Genomic DNA, 20,074 nt, shown 5'->3' with positions numbered 1-20,074 from the left:
GGCTCGTCGACTAAGACAGTATATGCTAAATCACACCACTTTCCTAATCTCCAAAATGGATCCTATCAAGTACGTGTTCGAAAAACCTGCTCTCTCTGGAAGAATAGCAAGATGGCAAATGATCTTAACAAAATATGACATTCAATACACTTCACAAAAAGCAATCAAAGGAAGTGTGGTAGCTGATCATCTGGCTCATCAAGCAGTGGATGATTATCAAGCATTGAACTTTGACTTCCCAGACGAGGACATTATGCTAGTCAATGACTACAAACTACCAGGACCGGAATAAGGACCCGAGCCAGGATCCCGATGGACTATGGCTTTTGATGGAGCTTCTAATGCACTTGGCAATGGCATCGGAGCTGTGATCATTTCTCCTGCAGGAGGTTATACACCATTCACTGCCAGATTATGCTTCAACTGCACTAACAATATAGCCGAGTACGAAGCATGTATTCTGGGTCTCAAAGCTGCAATCTATCTAAGAATCAAGTTCCTGGAGGTCTACGGAGACTCGGCCTTGGTAATTTACCAAGTCAAAGAGGAATGGGACACGAAGCACCCGAATCTAATTCCTTACAAAGAATATGTGCTGAGTCTGATTCCTTATTTCGAAGAAATCACTTTTGAACACATCCCGCGCGAGGAAAATCAACTAGCTGATGCCTTAGCCACCATGTCATCCATGTTCAAAGTCAGGTGGGACAATGAGGCGCCGATGATCACCATTTACAGACAAGATGAACCATCCTATTGCAATGAGATCGATGCCAAAGGAACGGAAGAAAAACCATGGTTCCATGAAGTAAAAAGATATCTCGAAGCTCAGGAGTACCCTGAAGGGGCATCCATTAACGACAGAAAGTTTCTAAGGAGGTTTGCTGCCAAATTCTTCCTAAGTAATGGGACCCTATACAAACGCAACCATGACTCGACTTTACTTCGTTGTGTAAACAAGAAGGAAGCGGAACAGATTATGGAAGACATACATGATGGTGCCTTTGGTACTCACTCAAGTGGACATACAATGGCTAAAAAGATCCTCAGAGCAGGTTATTACTGGTCTACCATGGAGACAGATTGCCATCATCACTCCAGAACCTGTCACAAATGCCAGATATATGCAGACAAAGTACATGTACCTCCAGTCCCGTTAAACGTCCTGACGGCTCCTTGGCCTTTTGCAATGTGGGGTATTGATATGATTGGAGAAATCAAGCCTAGTGCCTCCAACGGACATCGCTTTATCCTGGTCGCTATCGACTACTTCACAAAATGGGTAGAAGCATCTTCTTTTGCTTCTGTCACCAAAAATGTTGTGGCCCGATTTATCAAGCACAATCTCATTTGTCGGTATGGCATCCCTGAACGGATCATCACAGACAATGGCACAAATCTAAACATCAGAATGATTACTGAACTTTGCACACAGTTCAAGATCAAACATCATAATTCTTCTCCATATCGACCAAAGATGAATGGCGCAGTGGACGCTGCCAATAAAAACATCAAGAAAATCATACAAAAGATGACAGTAACCTACAAAGACTGGCATGAGATGTTACCTTTTGCTCTTCATCGTTATCGCACATCTGCGCGTACTTCAACAGGAGCAACTCCATTCTCCTTAGTCTATGGTACGGAGGCAGTTCTTCCAATTGAAATTCAGATTCCTTCCCTAAGGATTATGAAAGAAGCCGATCTAGACGAAGACGATTGGATTCAGACCCGGTTGGACCAGATAAACTTGATTGATGAGAAGAGGCTCGCAGCTATTTGTCATGGTCAGTTGTACCAAAAGCGTATGATCAAAGCCTTCAACAAGAAAGTCAAAAGTCAAGCATACCAAACTGGTGGCTTGGTTGTCAAACGCATCATCTTACCACAAGGTGATCCCAGGGGCAAGTGGACTCCCACTTATGAGGGACCATTCGTAATCAAGAAAATATTCTCCGGCGGTGCCATGTTGCTTACCACCATGGATGGCGAGGATTTCCCACACCCTGTAAATGCGGACATAGTCAAAAAATACTTCACTTGAAAAGAAAAGCTCGCTAAGTTGAAAACCTGAAAGGGCAACTTAGGCAAAAAATGAGCGTCTCGGTGGATCGAAAACCCGAAAGGGCGATCCAGGCAAAAATTAGAGACTAAATAAATACTATCCCGGTAGGCTGAAAACCTGAAAAGGCAGCCTAGGCAAAAGTTAGGGAATAAAGCGTACAACTATGTTCTGTATAGCTGCCTATTCACCTTCAAGATTCAACACATCAAAGACACCGATCAGTCCAATTACTTTCTTCCAACAAGTGAGGGATGAGATGCTCGAAGACAGATTGGCAATAGCAGAATTGAAACTTGACTGGGTTGTTTTCACATAGCTATTTTCTTTATAAACTCTTTTCAAAACTTTATGACAATTTCCTACTACTAGGATTTTTGTCTCCCTGTACTAATCAGCCTATCATGGCTCTTTTTCAAAAAATCAATGCACCTTATGCTCAAAATCAACATTTTCACTTTTTTCTGTTTTGAATACGTAAACGTCCCAATGACAATTTTGAATGAACATGTGCATTTGAATATGATTGATGTTTACCAGGAAAAACAGGAATAGCATTCAGGTAATGTCCCAATCATTTGGACATCATCCCGGAACCAGCATCAGAAGAAAAATCTCCAACAGAGATGCATTTCTCAGCAAATTCCTCAATAAGATTTTTCTCTCCAACAAAGTGATTTGAGAAATCTTATTCCCCAGTAGGGCTGTTCCAGATTGTTATCCCCAGAAGGTGTGGTCTCCACACCAGGACTTGGTCAAATAGTGCATCGGAGGATTATGCATCTTCCTCATTCCCACTTTAAGGGGCATCAAAATCAGAACTTTCCAATTACCGTTCATCCCCGAACGATAGTCAAAGATCCTTCAACAGAGTACCATGGTTCTCAAAAAAGGTTCCCAGCCGAGGGTACTCAAACAAGACGACAAAAGATCATCAACAATCACAATACCTTCATCTCCAGATGACTGACTAAGCTGGGATTTATTTTCCCAACCATACATCATACATCATACATCATACATTATACATCATACATCATACATTATACATCATACATCATACATCATACATCATACGTCATACACATATTCATACACAGCATATAATATTTCATGACAAACGCATACATAACATGCATATTTCTCCTTTAGTTAGAGAATCTCATGCATTACATACATCATGCCATTGCATATCACTAACTTGATTTTTCAGGCAGACGGATGTCTTCAACAAAGATGTTCTCAATCACATACAGTGTTCCCCTTGAACTCTATTCAGATAAGCAGTCCTCTCAGATATAATCAGCCGAAGATTCATTCTGAAGAAATCTCTCCTTACAAATCACCTATCAACTCAAAAAACAAGCAATGCAGATCTAAAGCTGATACCTCAGACGGTTCCAGAACGATCTACCAACGCAGATCTAAAGCTGATACCTCAGACGGTTCCAGAACGATCTACCATCGAAGATCAAAGTCGATACCTCAGACGGTTCCAGAACGATCTACCATCGAAGATCTAAAGCTGATACCTTAGACGGTTCCAGAACGATCTACCATCGAAGATCTAAAGCTGATACCTCAGACGGTTCCAGAACGATCTACCATCGAAGATCTAAAGCTGATACCTCAGACGGTTCCACAACGATCAACTTTCAAAATCTAAAGCGGAAAAACTTTGGACAGTTCCATAACGATCATCCTCCTAGACTTAAAGCGGTAACCTTGGACGGTTCCGGAATAGCCAACGCAGAGGTTTTCAAATCCTTCATCAAGATATAATCAATGGATTCATTCTGGTGAACAAACCATCAAATACATTTGCCAGATGGCATCTGGAAAGCCCATCTCAGGTAATGTCTCAATCTTCCAACCACATTTCTCAGACAACATTCAAAGACAAATTCCAGCATCACTTCCGATCAAGGTAAGTGCAAATTTTCAGGGCATCTAAAATATTCAATCATCTTCCACCTTCAGATTTCAGACAATCTCTTCAGGTTTAAGAAGATTGAATAGGGGCAACTGTTATACCCCAAAATTTGCCCGCGTCTTTTTGCAAGAAAACTTCAATCTAAAAATTAAGAGTTTCATATAATCTTGGATTTTCACATCCTGATTTATGAATACTTGGTTTTTAGAATTTTTCTTATACGGTATTTTGGCTCGCTGTTGAATTTATTCTTACGCAAACGCCAACTACTGTTTATTACTTCACACACGCTATTTATTTGATATTTATTTACAGATAAGTAGTACTGACGCAATTGGTACATAACTAAATCTTTTGCAGGCGCAGAGTCCGGGATTCAGACTGTACTGGTAACAAGTAAATTATTACTAATTTTTTGTTTCCCACTAACTTTTGTACTATATTCCATTATTTTCAAAATCTCTTTTCAAATCTCTTTTTCAAAAATCAAATCTTAACTTTATTCTACACATCTCTCTTTTTCCAACACTATCATACACTTTCTTTCAAATCTTACTTCCACTCAAATCTTCCTTTTGTACGGAATCACTTCATTCCCCAACGTCTCTATCCTTCTTTTCATTCTATAAATACCTCTCATCTTTTCCATAAAATCTCACATCAAATTCTAACTCATCTCTCAAATTTCTACTTCATATTCATTCTCTCTTCCTCCCCGGCAAAATGGCGAAGCGGATGGAAACGTGTTTTCTTATGGTAATCACCATTGCTACGGTGATCATGTCCTTCTTCTGTCTGCATAGTCCTGAAAAATGTGGACCTGCGATGGTTACACTCCCAATCATCTACATGTTATTGTTTGTAGCATGGGTTATTAATCGTCATTCTTAAAGTTTGCCGTATCTCTTATTTTCTTCAATGTACCGTTTACTCGTCGTACCGTTCATTATAGTATGTAATGTTTGTACTGTCAGTATTAAATGTTGTACTATTTGTCATACTGTTGCTTAATTATTCAGATAATATTTTGTGTGTTTTCTGCCAGTTAAATATTTATTTTTCTGTGCATTAAATGATTTTCAGGGTTATCAGTAATTTTGCTCGCGTACAGTAAATATTAGTTATTTATTATGTCTATGTTTTTAACAAGTCATGTAAATAAACTTTCATCTTTCACATAAAACAAAAACAACAAAAAATAATATTAACTTTGACTGTTGAATTTTCACTCTAAACAGTCAGTTGACAGTCAAACCACTGACAGTGCAATTCTCCGTGTTTTGTGCCATCAATCAAATCAAACTTTTTGCATTTCAAAATTCCAAGATTTTTGTTCTAGAAGTCTTCTGAATATCACATGATTAGCAGAGACTCAGCACTGCACAAAAATCAGGTACGCTTAACTGTCTCCTACACAAACAGTCCCTAATTAGGGTTTATTGTTCTTTTCAGGAGAAACAAGTTTTTGAGACCTCAAATGGTTTTCATGGACCTCCATATTTCTCAAAGTACCATCATACAAATTTTCAAACTTCAATTCACTCAGACGCACAGTCAGCAGCTCAAACAGTCAACAGACGACCCGTTTGACCAAAAAAGTCAACAGACAGTCAAAAATGAAATTTTTTGTCAACATCCATATTTTGTCAAAGGATTCATCATTTGATCATTGGATGATCATAATTCATCAAGGAAAGATCAAAAATCAACAAAACCCTAAGATTCAAAATTAGGGTTTTTTCCTAAAAAGTCAACTGAACTTTGACTGGTCATAACTCTCTCATCCTTCATCCAAAAAATTCAAACCAAAGCTCATTGTGAAGGAAATTCAATTATCTTTCAAATGCAATTGGTCCCATGATCATTTGATTCACCATTTGAAAAATATGAACCAAGACATTACAGGTCATTTTCAAAGTCAACAAAAAGACACTTTTTTCAAAAGGATACACAAGGAGCATCAAAAATCATTTTGACATGAGACCAAAGACATTGGTTAGAGGACTCTTTGAGGTTTCCAAAAAGTGCAAGATCTCCTTCATATGACAAAAATTGAGGGATTTACACCTTGTTGAAGTTGGCTAAATTTTGGGAAAATGCATAAAACCAACATTGATCAAAAATGTATTTTTTCCAAATGGGACCAAGTTTTCATAGTTCAAACATGTTTACCATGATACAATGGGCCTCCCACGACCAAGACAAAGCCCACACCATTTTTTTCCATTTTTGGTTTAATTTTATCCCATTTAAGATTAAAATGAAAATGGAAAATGGAAGGATAATGGATGGCTTAATTTCTAAGCATGACTCATCAAGGGAATCAATCAAACTCTGCCCCAAGCCAAAGTACAGCAGAAGGAGGGTTGAAAGTCAAGCCATGGTAGCTTAAATGCAAAGCCATAAGTGTTGAAAAAGTCAAGAATTCAACAAAAGCACTTAATGCTTTTTAGCTTAGTTCTTAAGCACTTCAATGCCTATATAAGAGCTATAACACTTCAGTAACAAAGGAGACACGAATTGAGAACCATTCTATGCTTGTAAACACACTTGTATCAATTTGAAATTTTGAAGGAAATTTAAAATTCGAATTTTAATTTCCAGCTTGTTTTAACACAAACTAAGTACTCAAACACATTCCCTGACCCTCACTAAACGTAACCAGATCAATTGCAAGCCTTGAAACTCACTGAATCAAGCACTACAGGTCACGATTTGTTCAAACAAAAATCAACTCGTATCTCATAATACATGCATGTTTAACAAGATGTAGACATATATTTGAGTTTAGTTTGATGTCCTGATCGTTTCTGGACATTTAATTAAGGTTTGGTTGAGTATTCAAGAAGCTACCATTTTAGGGTTCATGATCTCAAAATTAGGGCTTTTTGAATTAGGCAAAATTGCAGGTTCTAAGTGGTACCATTGAATTCGTATGGACTGGACAAAGTTAACACTTCCATTATAGTAAAGTCAGCTTTATGCACAAAGTCCACTCCTTGAGCCACTACAATGTCTCTTATGCCTCAAAAGCAAGATAAAACTCACAAGCAATCCTCTAAGATCAAATCAAAACTTTGCAAGCATGCTTAAAGCTTTGTACCTCACCATTGAAACCATAACTTTCTCATTTCTTCACAAACAAGCAAGATGGTACACAAGTCACATGTGAACTTAAAACTCTGAACTTTTTCCATCCACAAACCCTAATTCTTGCCTACAAATATAGGACCTTGCCTCTTGGATCATTTACACCAGAATTCTCCAAGTCACTACCTCACTTGAGATTCTTTATTCTCACCTCTTGCATTTTCATAGTGATTTTGAATTCCACAAGTTCTGGGTGTCAAACAAGAGTTTGAACAACTTCTAAATACCATTTAGAGACTGTCCATAGCTTCCTTAACCTACCAAAAGGACTCTAACCAAAAAAACACCATTTTCACTCCATTTTTAAAGCTTTTAAGCTCATAACATGCCATAATCCAAACCAAACACTTTCAAACCAAACCAATAGTCCTAATAGCTTATATTTGCCATATTGAAGCTATTCAGAACCCCTAAAAACAAGCCAAGCATCTACAATCCAAAATCACCCTTCAAATTTTCAATTTAAAGACCTTTGAACCAAAGTTTGGAACTTGAGTTTTACTCGTGCATTTTAAGGCTTTTTGAGTTTGATAGCTTCTAAACATCACATAGAAGCTATCTAAACTTCTGTTTTGCATCTGGAACATCATTTCCATAGCTAACTCACCATAAATTTTTTAGTTTCAAGTGGAATTCAAGTTTGTGGTTGCAGGTACAATCAAGGAGTTTTAAGCATCCCAAAAGCTTCTCTGAGGTCCATAGAATCTAACTGAATACTTGAGGCATTCCCAGGTCCTCTAACTTGCGCTACAGACCTCCATTTTCAGAGGTATGTAACTCAACTTCGAGCTCCCATGAATGGAGCTCAATTCATGCAGTTCTTGGTACCAAAATGTTCTATTTTACATGTAGATTGATAGCCCTAAGGTCCTAATCACTGAATGTTAGTATTAAGGGTTTAATTTTAAAATTGATTTTTAGGGTTCATCACTAATTTCCAGAAATTTGAGTGTTTAAGTTTGAATAAATGCATGTTAATTATATGGTTAAGTTCGTGTGTTCGTGCTAATCATGTTAGGGTTTTATTTTGTAAAAATTGGTTGAGATTTGATGAAGTTCAAAAATCACCATTGATGGTGATGTTGTTGTCTTCACGAAGAAGATGAAGTTTGGGTGGAGGGAAATTCAAATTTTACCACTTGGTTTTAAAATATATTGAATGGTAGTCATTCCTTTATGACTACATCATATACAGCTCACTGGGCCATCACTCTTGTACATAGCGCTTGCAACCTCCAAGTCTGGGGTTCGAATCCACCTCTCCCCATGCTTTTTGATTTGTTTTGCATTTTTCATTTGCCACTAAGTTTCACATATTTTGAACTGAATGCATCCCACTTACACCACACGCGCGCAACCCAGTTGGTGGTTATTTTGTGTAGTGATCTATAGGGCGTGGTTTCAAACCCTTGTGACCATATTCCCTATTTTTTTTATCTCTTGTTTTTTTAGTTTTTTACTAAACTTTCAAAAATCATTAAAAATAGAAAAAATAGTCTTCTTAATCCCTTCTTTTTTGTGTGTTTCATTTAATTAGTGTATTTTCATGCCATGTTAAAAAGTCACAAAAATATTTATTTTATCATCATTTTAAAATTAATCAAAAACAAGTCTTTTAATATATGAAAAATCTACAAAAATATGTTTCCTTTTGAATATTTTTCTAAAAGTGACTTAGTATATTATTATAAATACTTGTTTAGGGTTAGGTTAGAATGTCATTGACTTTCTCATGTACCCTTAGATCAATTCTCTTAAAGAATTTGGTATTTAACAATTAAAATCAATTAGGTCTATGTATTTCTTTAGAAATCCTAAATCAAAACCCTAATTTAAAAACCTTAGGTTTAAAACCCTAACCAAAAAATTCGCAACATGTTGATCTTTGTGTATCCATGTTTGTCTTTGTACACACTTGTTGATTTTAATCCATGTCTTGTACTTAGTTATTAATCTTTGTTTTGTACATAATTGTTGATTTTCTAATCCATGCTTTGTATTTAAAAGTTAAACCTTGTCTTGTACATATACTTGTTGATTTTATATCCATGTGATTTATACTTTTTATTATTTTGTTGATCTAACCCAATGTTTAATCATCATATTAATCATTCATCATTCATACATGATTTGAATAAGGGTTTAGATACATCCATCTCTTGCTTGTTAACACTCACTTGTTTGTTCTTGTACATACATGAGGTATTTATTGTTAATTGTTTAAGCTTCATGTTTTATCCAAAGGATGGGAATGATATTGACTAAATTGTCAAGGTATTTAAATTCTTTTCCAATATCTTTTATGTTTGTGCTAAGTATTTTAAAGCTTTTCACTTGTTTATGGTTTATTATTGTTAAAGCTTAACCAAACCCTTTTTTTTTAAACCTTGGTGTTAAGAATAGAATTATTCCCGATGAAACTATTCTTAATCCATTGATCTTGTTTTTAAACCTTGGTGTTAAGAGATGAATTATTCCCGGTGAAACTTCTCTTAACCCATTGACCTTGTATTTTAAAGCTTGGTCCATCTTTGATTTGTTTTAAAATTGTTAAGTATTTTAAAGCTTAACCTTTTAAACTTATTAGGTATTTTAAAGCCTAATCCCTTTTCCAAAATTTTTAAGTATTTTAAAGATTAACCTTTTAAACTTATTAGGTATTTTAAAGTCTAATCTTCTTTTAAACTTGTTAAGTATTTTAAAACTTAACCCTCCTTTTAAAAACCTTGTGAGTATTTTAAAATCTCACACCCCAAAAAGATTTTGGCCACTTTGGCCCCTTTTTCCTTTTTTAAAAAGAGGAACTACAGAAGCTCTAACTTCCCTATTGAACTTAAGGGGTATGTAGGCCTAAGATGCGATACCTTATCGAGCTCACTTTCAAAACCTTCTCTTCCCATCCCCACCCTCTATTTCAAACAAGTTTTTTCACATAGGATTTTCACAAAAAAAGGTTATTTACGAACAAAAGATAATAACACAAAAACAAAGAGGTTCCCATGGAGTACCATGGATATGAGGGGTGCTTAAAACCTTCCTCTTGTATAACAAACCCTCCGTAGCCAGAACTCTGATAAGTTTATTAGTTTTGATTTTAAAAACTTCTGTGGGTTTTATTCGCTCTTTCACCCATTCCTTTTTGGAAATAATAAAGCGTGGTGGCGACTCTGTTTAAAATGAGCTAAGTCTTCCCATGACTCTAGTCTCACCAATTTCACCGCTACGGAGCACACGTGAAAACCATAAGCAAAAGTGTCTTTTTTTTCTTCACAATTTCTCTAATTCCATTTTTTCACTCTTTTGCAACTTTGTTCAATTCTTCCATATTTTTTTCTTTGCTTTTGCTCATTATTCTATTGCTTATGTTGAAATTACTCTCAAATTTTACGTAATGATAGAGTGCCAACATATTCCTATTAGACTTTTATGAGGATCATAATTGCAAAAATATGAAGACAAGTTTCTTATTTTCTATTCATGATTCTTTTTATCAAAATATAAAAGAGGATGACCATGTTCGCTTTCATGACCTGTGTTAATAGAAGAAAAAAAAGACGACCATGATAGAGAAAGCCCACATCGCAATCTTGTTGAGCCTTGGTGATAAGGTTCTTCGAAAAGTATCAAAGGAGACGATGACATCAGGGTTATGGGTGAAACTTGAAAGTTTGTACATGATGAAATCGCTGGTAAATCGACTCTACCTGAAGCAATATTTTTATTCATTCAAGATGATTAAAGATAAAATGTTGTTGAGCAGTTAGATATGTTCAACAAGTTGATTCTTGATCTTGAAAATATTGATGTGAAAGCGTTGTTGCTATTATGCGTTTTGCCTAGAACATATTATGAATCATACCATTGATGCATGAGTAGAGAAAAATATAGAGAGATTAGAATGAAGTGAAGAAGAAGATGAAACAACAATAACTCTTCTCTTGATTATCATAGAAGGAGGGAAAGGTATATATACAATAGTAGTGACAGTTTGCATGTAACAAACTATGTAACAAACTTTCTATATACCTAACTAAATTCACCACTTCAACTAACTTTCAGTTATTAGCCCCCCACAAGCTAAACTTTGATAGATATTTAACAAATTCAGCTTGGACATAAAAGAACTAAAAGGCTTAGGAAGTAAACACTTAGTAAAAAAATCTGCAAGCTGGTCTTGAGAAGAAATAGGCAGAAGCTTCATAACACCAGCCAAAAAAAATTTCTCGAACAACATGGCAATCTATATCTAAGTGTTTGGTTCGTTCGTGGAAAACAGGATTAGCTGCAATGTGAAGAGCACTCTGGCTATCACAAAAAAGAGATGGAATTTTGCAACATACAACATGAAAGTCTCTTAGTAGATAAAGGATCCATTATAGTTCACAGGTTGCTGCAGCAAGTGCACAGTATTTAGCCTCAGATGAAGAACGTGAGACTGTGTTTTGTTTCTTGGTACGCCATGAAATAAGGGAGTGACCAAGATAAAAACAAGATCCAGACACTGATCGATGAGTATTAGGACATTTAGCCCAGTCTGCATCTGAAAATCCTTAAATATGAAGTGGAGAGTTGCGAGGGAAAAATAAGCCTTGACCTGGATAATGCTTCAAATACCTCAAAACACGACAAGCAGCATGATAGCAAGTAATAGAGGGATTTGAAAGGAAATGGCTAAGTTGCTACGTTATGAATGTGATATCTGGTCGGGTAGTATTGAGGTAAATAAATCTACCAATAAGTCTCCTTTAAGAAGGAACATCATCAAAAGGAGGGCTATTGTCATGGCACAGTTTGATGGAAGGATCATAAGGTGTGGTAGCTGGTTTAGAACCTAAAAATCCTGAATCATTGAGGAGATCAAGACAATATTTTCGCTGACAAACAGATATGCCCTTGCTCGAATGAGCCACTTCCAAACCAAGGAAATATTTGAGAACACCGAGGTCCTTGATCTTGAATGCCTGATGTAAAATATTCTTCATGAGTTGGAATTCATGTAGATAATCACCTGCCAAGATTACATCATCAACATAGAAAAGTAAAATTGTGAAGGATGATGATGTTTTCTTAACAAACAAAGAGTGATCAGATGGAGCTTGTGTGTAACCATGGCCAATGAGGAGAGAATTCAGCTTTTCAAACCATATAAGACTGGCCTGTTTTAAACCATAGAGGGATTTGATTAGCTTACACACTTGATTAGGTATGGAAGTTGTGACACCATGGGGAATAACCATATAAACATCTTCATGCAAATCACCATGCAGAAATAGATTATTGACGTCCAGCTAATGAAGGTGCCATTTTTTGATGGAATCTAGGGCTAGCACGAGTCTGACAGTTGTAGCTTAGCAACAGGTGAAAATGTGTCTGAATAGTCGAGACCTTCAATTTGATTGTATCCTTTAGTGACCAGGCGTGCTTTAAAATGTTTAATACTACCATCAGACTTATGCTTGATCTTATAAACCCAACTGTCATACCGCAAAATTTTCCCATCTCATTTCACTTTCAAACTCATACAATGATTCAAGGCTCAAGGGTTAACCTAAGGCACACTCTCCTAATCAAAGACCTCCTGAACTAGGGTTTTGCATTCTCTTAAGAAAATTGTTGAATCAAGGTCTCTAATGGATTTCATATGGCTTATTAGGTTTCAAACTATCCCCACGCCAAAATTCAAGCTTCAATTCCAAAGATTGCTCAGATAGTCAACAGTCGACTAGTTTGACCTAAAAGTCAATTATGGTCAAAGTACATTCAAAATTCCTGATTTTTGGTCAACATCCTTATTTTGAAGTATCATTCATCATTTGATCAAGGGTTGATCATGATTCATCGAGGAAAGTTCAGAAATCAACAAAACTCAAAGTTTCTAAATTAGGGTTTTTGACTTAAAAGTCAACTGAACTTTGACCAGCCATAACTTTCACATGGAACGTCAGAAATTCTCAATCCAAAGCTCATTTTGAAGGAAATTGAATTCTCTAGAATTTTATCCCTCACATACCAAGGCTAAAAATGCTTCATTTAAGACATATGGACTAAAAGATTATAGGTCATTTTTGAAAGTCAACCAAAAGCAGTTTTTTGTCAAAGCCCATATCATCAAGATAAAATCTCCAAATGGAAAAAAGGTTCCAAAGTGGCTTGTAGAGGACATCTTGAGCTTTCCAAAAAGTCCTAGAACTCTCTTATATCTTAAAAATTGAGGGTGATATGCCTTGTCAAAGTTGGACAATTTTGGATGAAAAATGTGAAGCAAATAAGGTTCAAAATGGATTTGTTTGTAAAGAAGCCCAAATTTTTATGGTCCAATCTTGTTATCCAAGTTATCTAGAAGATCTAACTTGAAAGCCACGAATTATTGATAATTATTTGGTTTTTTTAGTGAATTTCATTCATTAAAATTATAGTTAAAAATCAAAGATTTGAGGAAAATATAAAAAGATTTGATTCATCTTTGATTTCTAATCATTCCAATCATCAACATACCACAATCTTGAGTCAAATTCGCAGCAAGAGGAAATTGGAGAGATATGAGTAATATTTGAACCAAATTTGGAAAGTTTCAATATGCCTTCAAAATCAAAATCCAATCTCTCATAATGCAAGGATTTGGATCAATTTTGTTAACCTATATCCCTCCCATACTTATACTGGACCGAATCAGAAGCAAGGAGGAGGTTTTTGGAGGAGTCAGAATTCTATTCCAGAGCTGAAAAAGTCGTGCACCAAAAGGAGATAGAGAATCGAGTTCTATTTTGTTGGAGATCAAACAAAGCCTCTCAATCGATTCTTTGGAGCTTCCTAGACGTAACTGAATCATCATCATCGATCTGAACGCACTCAAATGTACCCAAATGTTCACGTTTTGTGCTTCAAAATTTTTAATTCGAGTTGTATCATACACACATCATAAATCGAGTTTGAATACATGTTCATGTTAAGAATTCTGTTTGCAATCTCCCTGTGCTGTTTGATTGGAGTTTTATTCCAGGTTTCGTGAACCACCGTGGCTAGGTCTCACGAATAGTGAAATTAGGGTTTTTAATTAGGGACAATTTCATGCCAAATTAATGAGCCCAATGGATTCGTGAGGTTTTTTACAATTAATCTGGAATGTTTTTATGCATTTTTTTGTGAAGGATTTGCAGGTTTGAATGAGACAGGTTTGTAGCTACGCACATGTAACCATTGCTAAAGGTTATGCCCACGCTTTCGTCCGTGGGTAAAGAGTCATGGTTCAGAAATCTTGAAAAATAGAAGGAGACGAGGGCGTGGCATCGTGTAATTGGCCAGATTCAAATGCCTAGACATACGCGCGCATTTGTTTTCATTCCATGTCATTGTTTCATATATTATGTTTTGAATGCGTTTAGCTAACAAAGAAGTGTGCGTGGTTGGAGTGGTGAAGAGCGTAATGTGAGTAAGAGGGTATGGGTTCAATCCCTTACTCCCACTTTTTTTTTATGAAACACTTGTTCTCTGATCCAGTATGCAGCGTCCATAGAGGTTCTCGATGCAGCCCCAGTTACCAGCCATTGGATTTCTACGTTTCCAGATCAAAGGGCCCAGAAGCAACGTTCCATCATGGACCATCAAGGACGTGCCGCACCTAATCCCAGCGCCTCTCACCTGGTTTCTTCTTTAGCTTTTCTTTTTTTTTTTACTATTGCTTGTTTGTTTTTCTTATTTTATTCAAGCCCTTTTTATTTTTGTTTTCTTCTAAAAATTAATCCTTTTTCACAAAAGTAATTTTATTTTGGTTAATTAAATATTTTAGATAATTAATTTAAATTAGTTTAAATAACTAATTTAATTTTTAGATTAATTTTAGGTTAATTAAATTAAATCAGGATTTACCTTTAGAGTTTCGATTTAAAAAAAAAAAAACCTTCTCTTTTTTTTTTAAATTTTTTTTTATTTACCTTCTTTTTTAAAAACCTTTTCTTAAAAACCAGGGTTTGTTTACCCCTTTTTCTTAAATACCTTTTGTTTGCCAATGCCTTTTTGCCTTATATATTTAATTTTGCAATACTATTGTAACTGCCCCAAAGCCTTGTAATAGCTTAGGGTTTCTATTATTTTGCCTCTATTCATGTGCAGGTGTTTATTGTAATAGATTTAGGATTTCATTTTCTTGCCTTTATTTTTCTGCCCTACAGGTGTTTATTGTAATTGCGTAGGATCTTTAATTCTGTTTATTTTTCTGTTGTGGTTAGTAATCCTAGGGAGTGTAAGCCTTGCTAAAATCAACCTAGTATCACTCTAATTACAAGATAAAATATTTGAATATTGATCACCTGATTGTGCCACACACACACCTTTAGGGTAACCTCTTTTGTTGCCTTATAAATTTCAAAATAGTCAAGTCCCTCAAGTACGAGGATACCTAAAGCAAATATCACTCTCAGTTCATAAATCATCATAAGATCATAGTCCCTTCGAAGTTGCCTAACAAAAATGATCTAGTCCCTTGATGTTGCCTTGGTAATATGATGATTGCCCCAATTGCTAAGGTATCCTTGCTGGTTGCCTAAAGAATAATGACTATTCTATCCTTCCCTAAAAACTACCTACCTCTATATGGTAGGGACAGTCTTATGGCGAACGATAACCCTCGATGACCCTTTTCACATCCTATGAAAGGACTTCCTACCCTATTTATGGTATGGGTAGCCCTTTTAAACTGAAAAGCTGAAAGAACAGAATCTTTAACTTAGGGTAGGTCTCCTGGTTGCTTGCTCTTTTCAAATTCGAATTCAAATCTTTTTTTCACACTCTCTTTTACAAAATACTTTCAAAATAAGGCTACGCTTACTTACAAGCTAAAGTCCTTAAACAAAGTCTTTTCCTATTCACACACTACACTTCAAACATTTTTGAAAACAGAAGTGAGCTAAGCAACTAAGAGCCCATGGATAACCATGGATACAAAGGGTGCTTACACCTTCCCTTTGTATAACTTACTCCCCGAACTCAAATCTTTCAAAAGGTCTTTTTCTGTTCCTTTAGCCTTTCCAAATGGATAAAATAAAAGTCGGTGGCGACTCTTGCTATCCGCAACATTTCTAAAAGTGAGTTCTCCCACCGTATTACACCAACGACAGCCAATTGGTTTCACATTGGATGGAAGATCCACAATTTTCCATGTACCAGTATTCTCAAGAGCCTCAAGCTCAAGTTTCATAGCTTGATTCCAACAATCAAATTTGCATGCCTCTTTATAGGTTTTAGGTTCATCGTTAGTAGAGATAGAAAATATAAAACGAGAATGTGAAGGAGATATATTTGAATAGGACAGAAAATTAGAAATGGAATTAGGGGTACCTGAAGATGAATCTGTTTGTGCATCATTGAAGGTTGCACAGACATAATCTTTGAGGTGAGATGGTGGATGCCTTGCTCTGGAAGAAACACGAGGGGTAGGGTTAGGTTGAACAGTAGAAGTATTAGGAGAGAGGGTTTGATCATGAATAGGAGATGAATGTGAAGATCCTGTAGGAGAATCATTATGGGTTATGATAGATGGAGGATCATCAAATGTTGATGAATCAGGATTGTTTTGGTTGGTTATGGACCTGAAGTATTGCCAATTTTGTGTGGGACTTTGAGAAGGACTAGTGTAAGGTAAGATGTGCTCATGATGGGTGACATTTTTGGAAATGAAGATAGTGTGTGTATGTAAATCAAGTAATATAGAGCCTTTATAGCCAACAACATAACCAAGAAAGACTAATTTTATAACACGAGTGTCAAGTTTGGTTCTATGGTGGGAGAGAGTGGAGGCATAACAAAGAGAACTAAATACCTTAACTTGGCTAATGTCAGGTGGGGAATGGTAGAGCATGTGATAAGGGGATTGATTATTGAGTAAGAGTGTATTAACTCTATTGATAATATAAGCTCCATAATTGACAGCATAAGACCAAAAGGATTTGGGAAGATTAGATTGAAAAAGGAGAGCTCTTCCTACATTAAGAAGATGCTGATGTTATCTCTCCACACGAGCATTTTGCTGGGGAAATTCCACACATGATCTTTGGTGAATGATGCCCTTTTAGGCATAGAATTGAGAGAGAAGAAATTCAGGTCCATTATACGTCCTAACAAACTTAGGGCAAGTGTGGTGTTTATTTTCAATGAGAGTGATGAATTGTTTAACATGGTTAGAGACTTCATCTTTGGACTTAAGTAATACAGGCCAGAAAAACCTACCAAAATCATCAACAACAGTTAAGAAGTATTTATGATTATGTATGGAATTAATAGAGACAGGACCCCATATGTCAAAATGTAAGAGCTCATAAGGCTGAGTAGCTCGAGACTGATTGAGACTGAAAGAATTTTTCTTGTATTTAGCAAAGTGGCAAACATCACAAACTGCTTTATTATCATGGTAGGGTACACATGAGATATTTGAGATAACCTATCATGAGATAAATGGCAAAGTCTAAAATGCCAAATTGCTTGTTTAGGTATTATTGTACAATTATTCATGGAAATAGAAGACTTAGACAAGGAAGGACTGGAACTGGTAATTGGTGATGAGAAAAATGATGTAGCAAGGCATCCAACTTCAGTGATGAGTCTGTACAGTCCTTCAATTTGCCTAGCCAAACCAATCATCTTCTTGGTTCTCATATCCTGGATGAAACAATCAGTGTGAGAACATTGGCAAATGCAATGTAAAGATTGACATAGTTTAGAAACGGATAGAAGATTTAAGGAGAAGTCAGGAGTGTATAACACATTGGTGAGATAAAAATGGGAAGAAAAATTAATAGTTCCTGCATATGTGACAACAACAATGGAACCATTTGGTAAGCAAATATTAACAGGTGGAATTTTATGATAGGAACTAAATCAATGTAAGGAGGAACACACATGATCATTGGCTCCTGAGTCAAGAATCCAATAATCAGGCTTTGCATGACTAACACAAGTAATAGTGGACACAAATATTATACCTGAAGTCTCATTTGGTAAAGGACCAGAATGAGTGGAAATATGGTTGATAGTAGAAGATGTGGTTTGTAAAGAAGGCAACAAATTCGTTTGTTGTAGCAAGCCAATCAATTGAGCATATTGCTCCTTAGTAATGCTGGCACCAGGGATAGGTGTAGAAGCCTCTTCACCAATATGAACCAAAGACTGATTATCACTGGTAGTTGCACTAGAGGCATTAGCAGATGTTTGCTTCTTATAAAAGTTGGGAGGGAATCCATGTTTGCGATAGCAAACCTCAATGGTATGACCAGTCCCGTGACAATGTGCAAACTCTACCATCTTTTCTAGGGTTAGAAGAATTATTATTATAGTGTGAAGATTTACCATGATCAACAAATTTTTTGAATCATAGGCATTGATGAGGGTGTTAGCCTCATTAAGAACAGGTACATAATCAACTTTAGGAACTAAGGAAACATTGTTACTTTCTTCTTGAACAACCATAGAATAAACTCTGTTTATAGAAGGAAGAGGATCCATTAAAAGAACTTGAGTTTTGATGACATAAAATGTATCATTCAAACCTGTGAGAAATTGAATGATTTGATCCTCGAGACGAAATTCACGAGCACTACGCATAGCTTCGCATCTGCATGGCTGAGGACAAGTGCAACTGGGAATTGGCCTATGAGAGTTTAACTCCTCCCAAAAACCTCGTAATTCAGTGAAATAATCAAGCACAGATTTAGAGTCTTGTTTGAGATTGTTGATTGCAGTACGCAGATTAGATACACGAACACGGTCGGTTTTGGAAAATCTTTCCTTGAGATCATTCCACACATCGAGAGCATTTTCCAAAAACACTATAGTTTGAGCAATAGGAGGATTCACAGAATTCATGATCCAAGAGTGAACGAGGCAATTGCAGCGTTCCCATGCAAGACGATTAAGATCAGTGTCACGTGGAATAGGAATGGAGCCATTGATGAACGCAATCTTGTTCTTGGCACTTAGAGCACGTTCCATGGATTGGGACCAAGAAATGTAATTCGAACCATTGAGTTGAGGTGCGATATTTACAGAGTGTGGACCTTCACTCGGGTGAACGTAATATACAGAATCAACATCACCATTTGTGATGCGAGTAGGATCAATTCTTGGAGGCATGATGGAACAAAAATGGAGAAGAAGGATAGCAGAGGAAAGATCAATAAGAGTTGATGAAGAAGCTAAGAAGGAATCAATGGAAGATATGCGGAAGAGTGGGAAAAAGGATCGAATAGCGATGATACCATATTATGAATCATGCCATTGATGCATGAGTAGAGAAAAATACAGAGAGATTAGAATGAAGTTAAGAAGAAGATGAAACAACAATAGCTCTTCTCTTGATTATCATAGAAGGAGGGAAAGGTATATATACAATAGTAGTGACAGTTTGCATGTAACAAACTATGTAACTAACTTTCTATATACCTAACTGACTTCACCACTTCAACTAACTTTCAGTTATTAGAACACATGCTCAGTTTTTGTAAAATCCATATACAATGTTAAAAATACATAATTTTTATAACTTTTAAAAATACACAATTTTTACTTATTTTAATGTTACAAATACTACATAAATTATTCAAATTATATTTTTATATAACATTATATGATATTAAAATTATATAAAACATAACACATAAATTAAAATATAACTTTTATTAATAACACCTTTCATTTGCTTTTGAAATTTTATTTCCTTTACCTTATATCTTTTTTTTTTAGAAAAACTATTTATTATAAATACTACATATATAATTTAAAATAATAATTTACAATTGGAAATAAATAAAATAATATAACCTATAAAAAAACTCTACAATGTTCAAATAATTTTTTTTAAAATTATTTTATATTTAATTGATGCAAATAGTAACATAGGGGTACACCGAATCAAGACATTGAAATAAAAAATTATATTTGAT

The 20,074-nt window shown here is 35.7% G+C and overlaps 1 protein-coding gene across 1 annotated transcript; it reads right to left on the bottom strand.

The window, feature by feature from the left end:
* Nucleotides 1-11,890: 11,890 nt before the first annotated feature.
* Nucleotides 11,891-19,265, bottom strand: LOC131634366 (uncharacterized). Its single transcript, XM_058905022.1, has 5 exons — nucleotides 18,036-19,265; nucleotides 17,578-17,795; nucleotides 17,367-17,485; nucleotides 16,240-17,120; nucleotides 11,891-12,301 (listed from the first exon to the last, which is right to left on the bottom strand). Exons 1-5 carry the CDS (start codon nucleotides 19,263-19,265, stop codon nucleotides 11,891-11,893), a joined length of 2,859 nt encoding a protein of 952 aa, XP_058761005.1.
* Nucleotides 19,266-20,074: the final 809 nt, after the last annotated feature.

Source organism: Vicia villosa, unplaced genomic scaffold (assembly GCF_029867415.1).
Source record: "Vicia villosa cultivar HV-30 ecotype Madison, WI unplaced genomic scaffold, Vvil1.0 ctg.001284F_1_1, whole genome shotgun sequence".
NCBI lineage: Eukaryota > Viridiplantae > Streptophyta > Magnoliopsida > Fabales > Fabaceae > Vicia > Vicia villosa.
The sequence above is the reverse complement of the archived record's forward strand: the minus strand, read 5'-3'. Positions and strand labels throughout refer to the sequence as shown.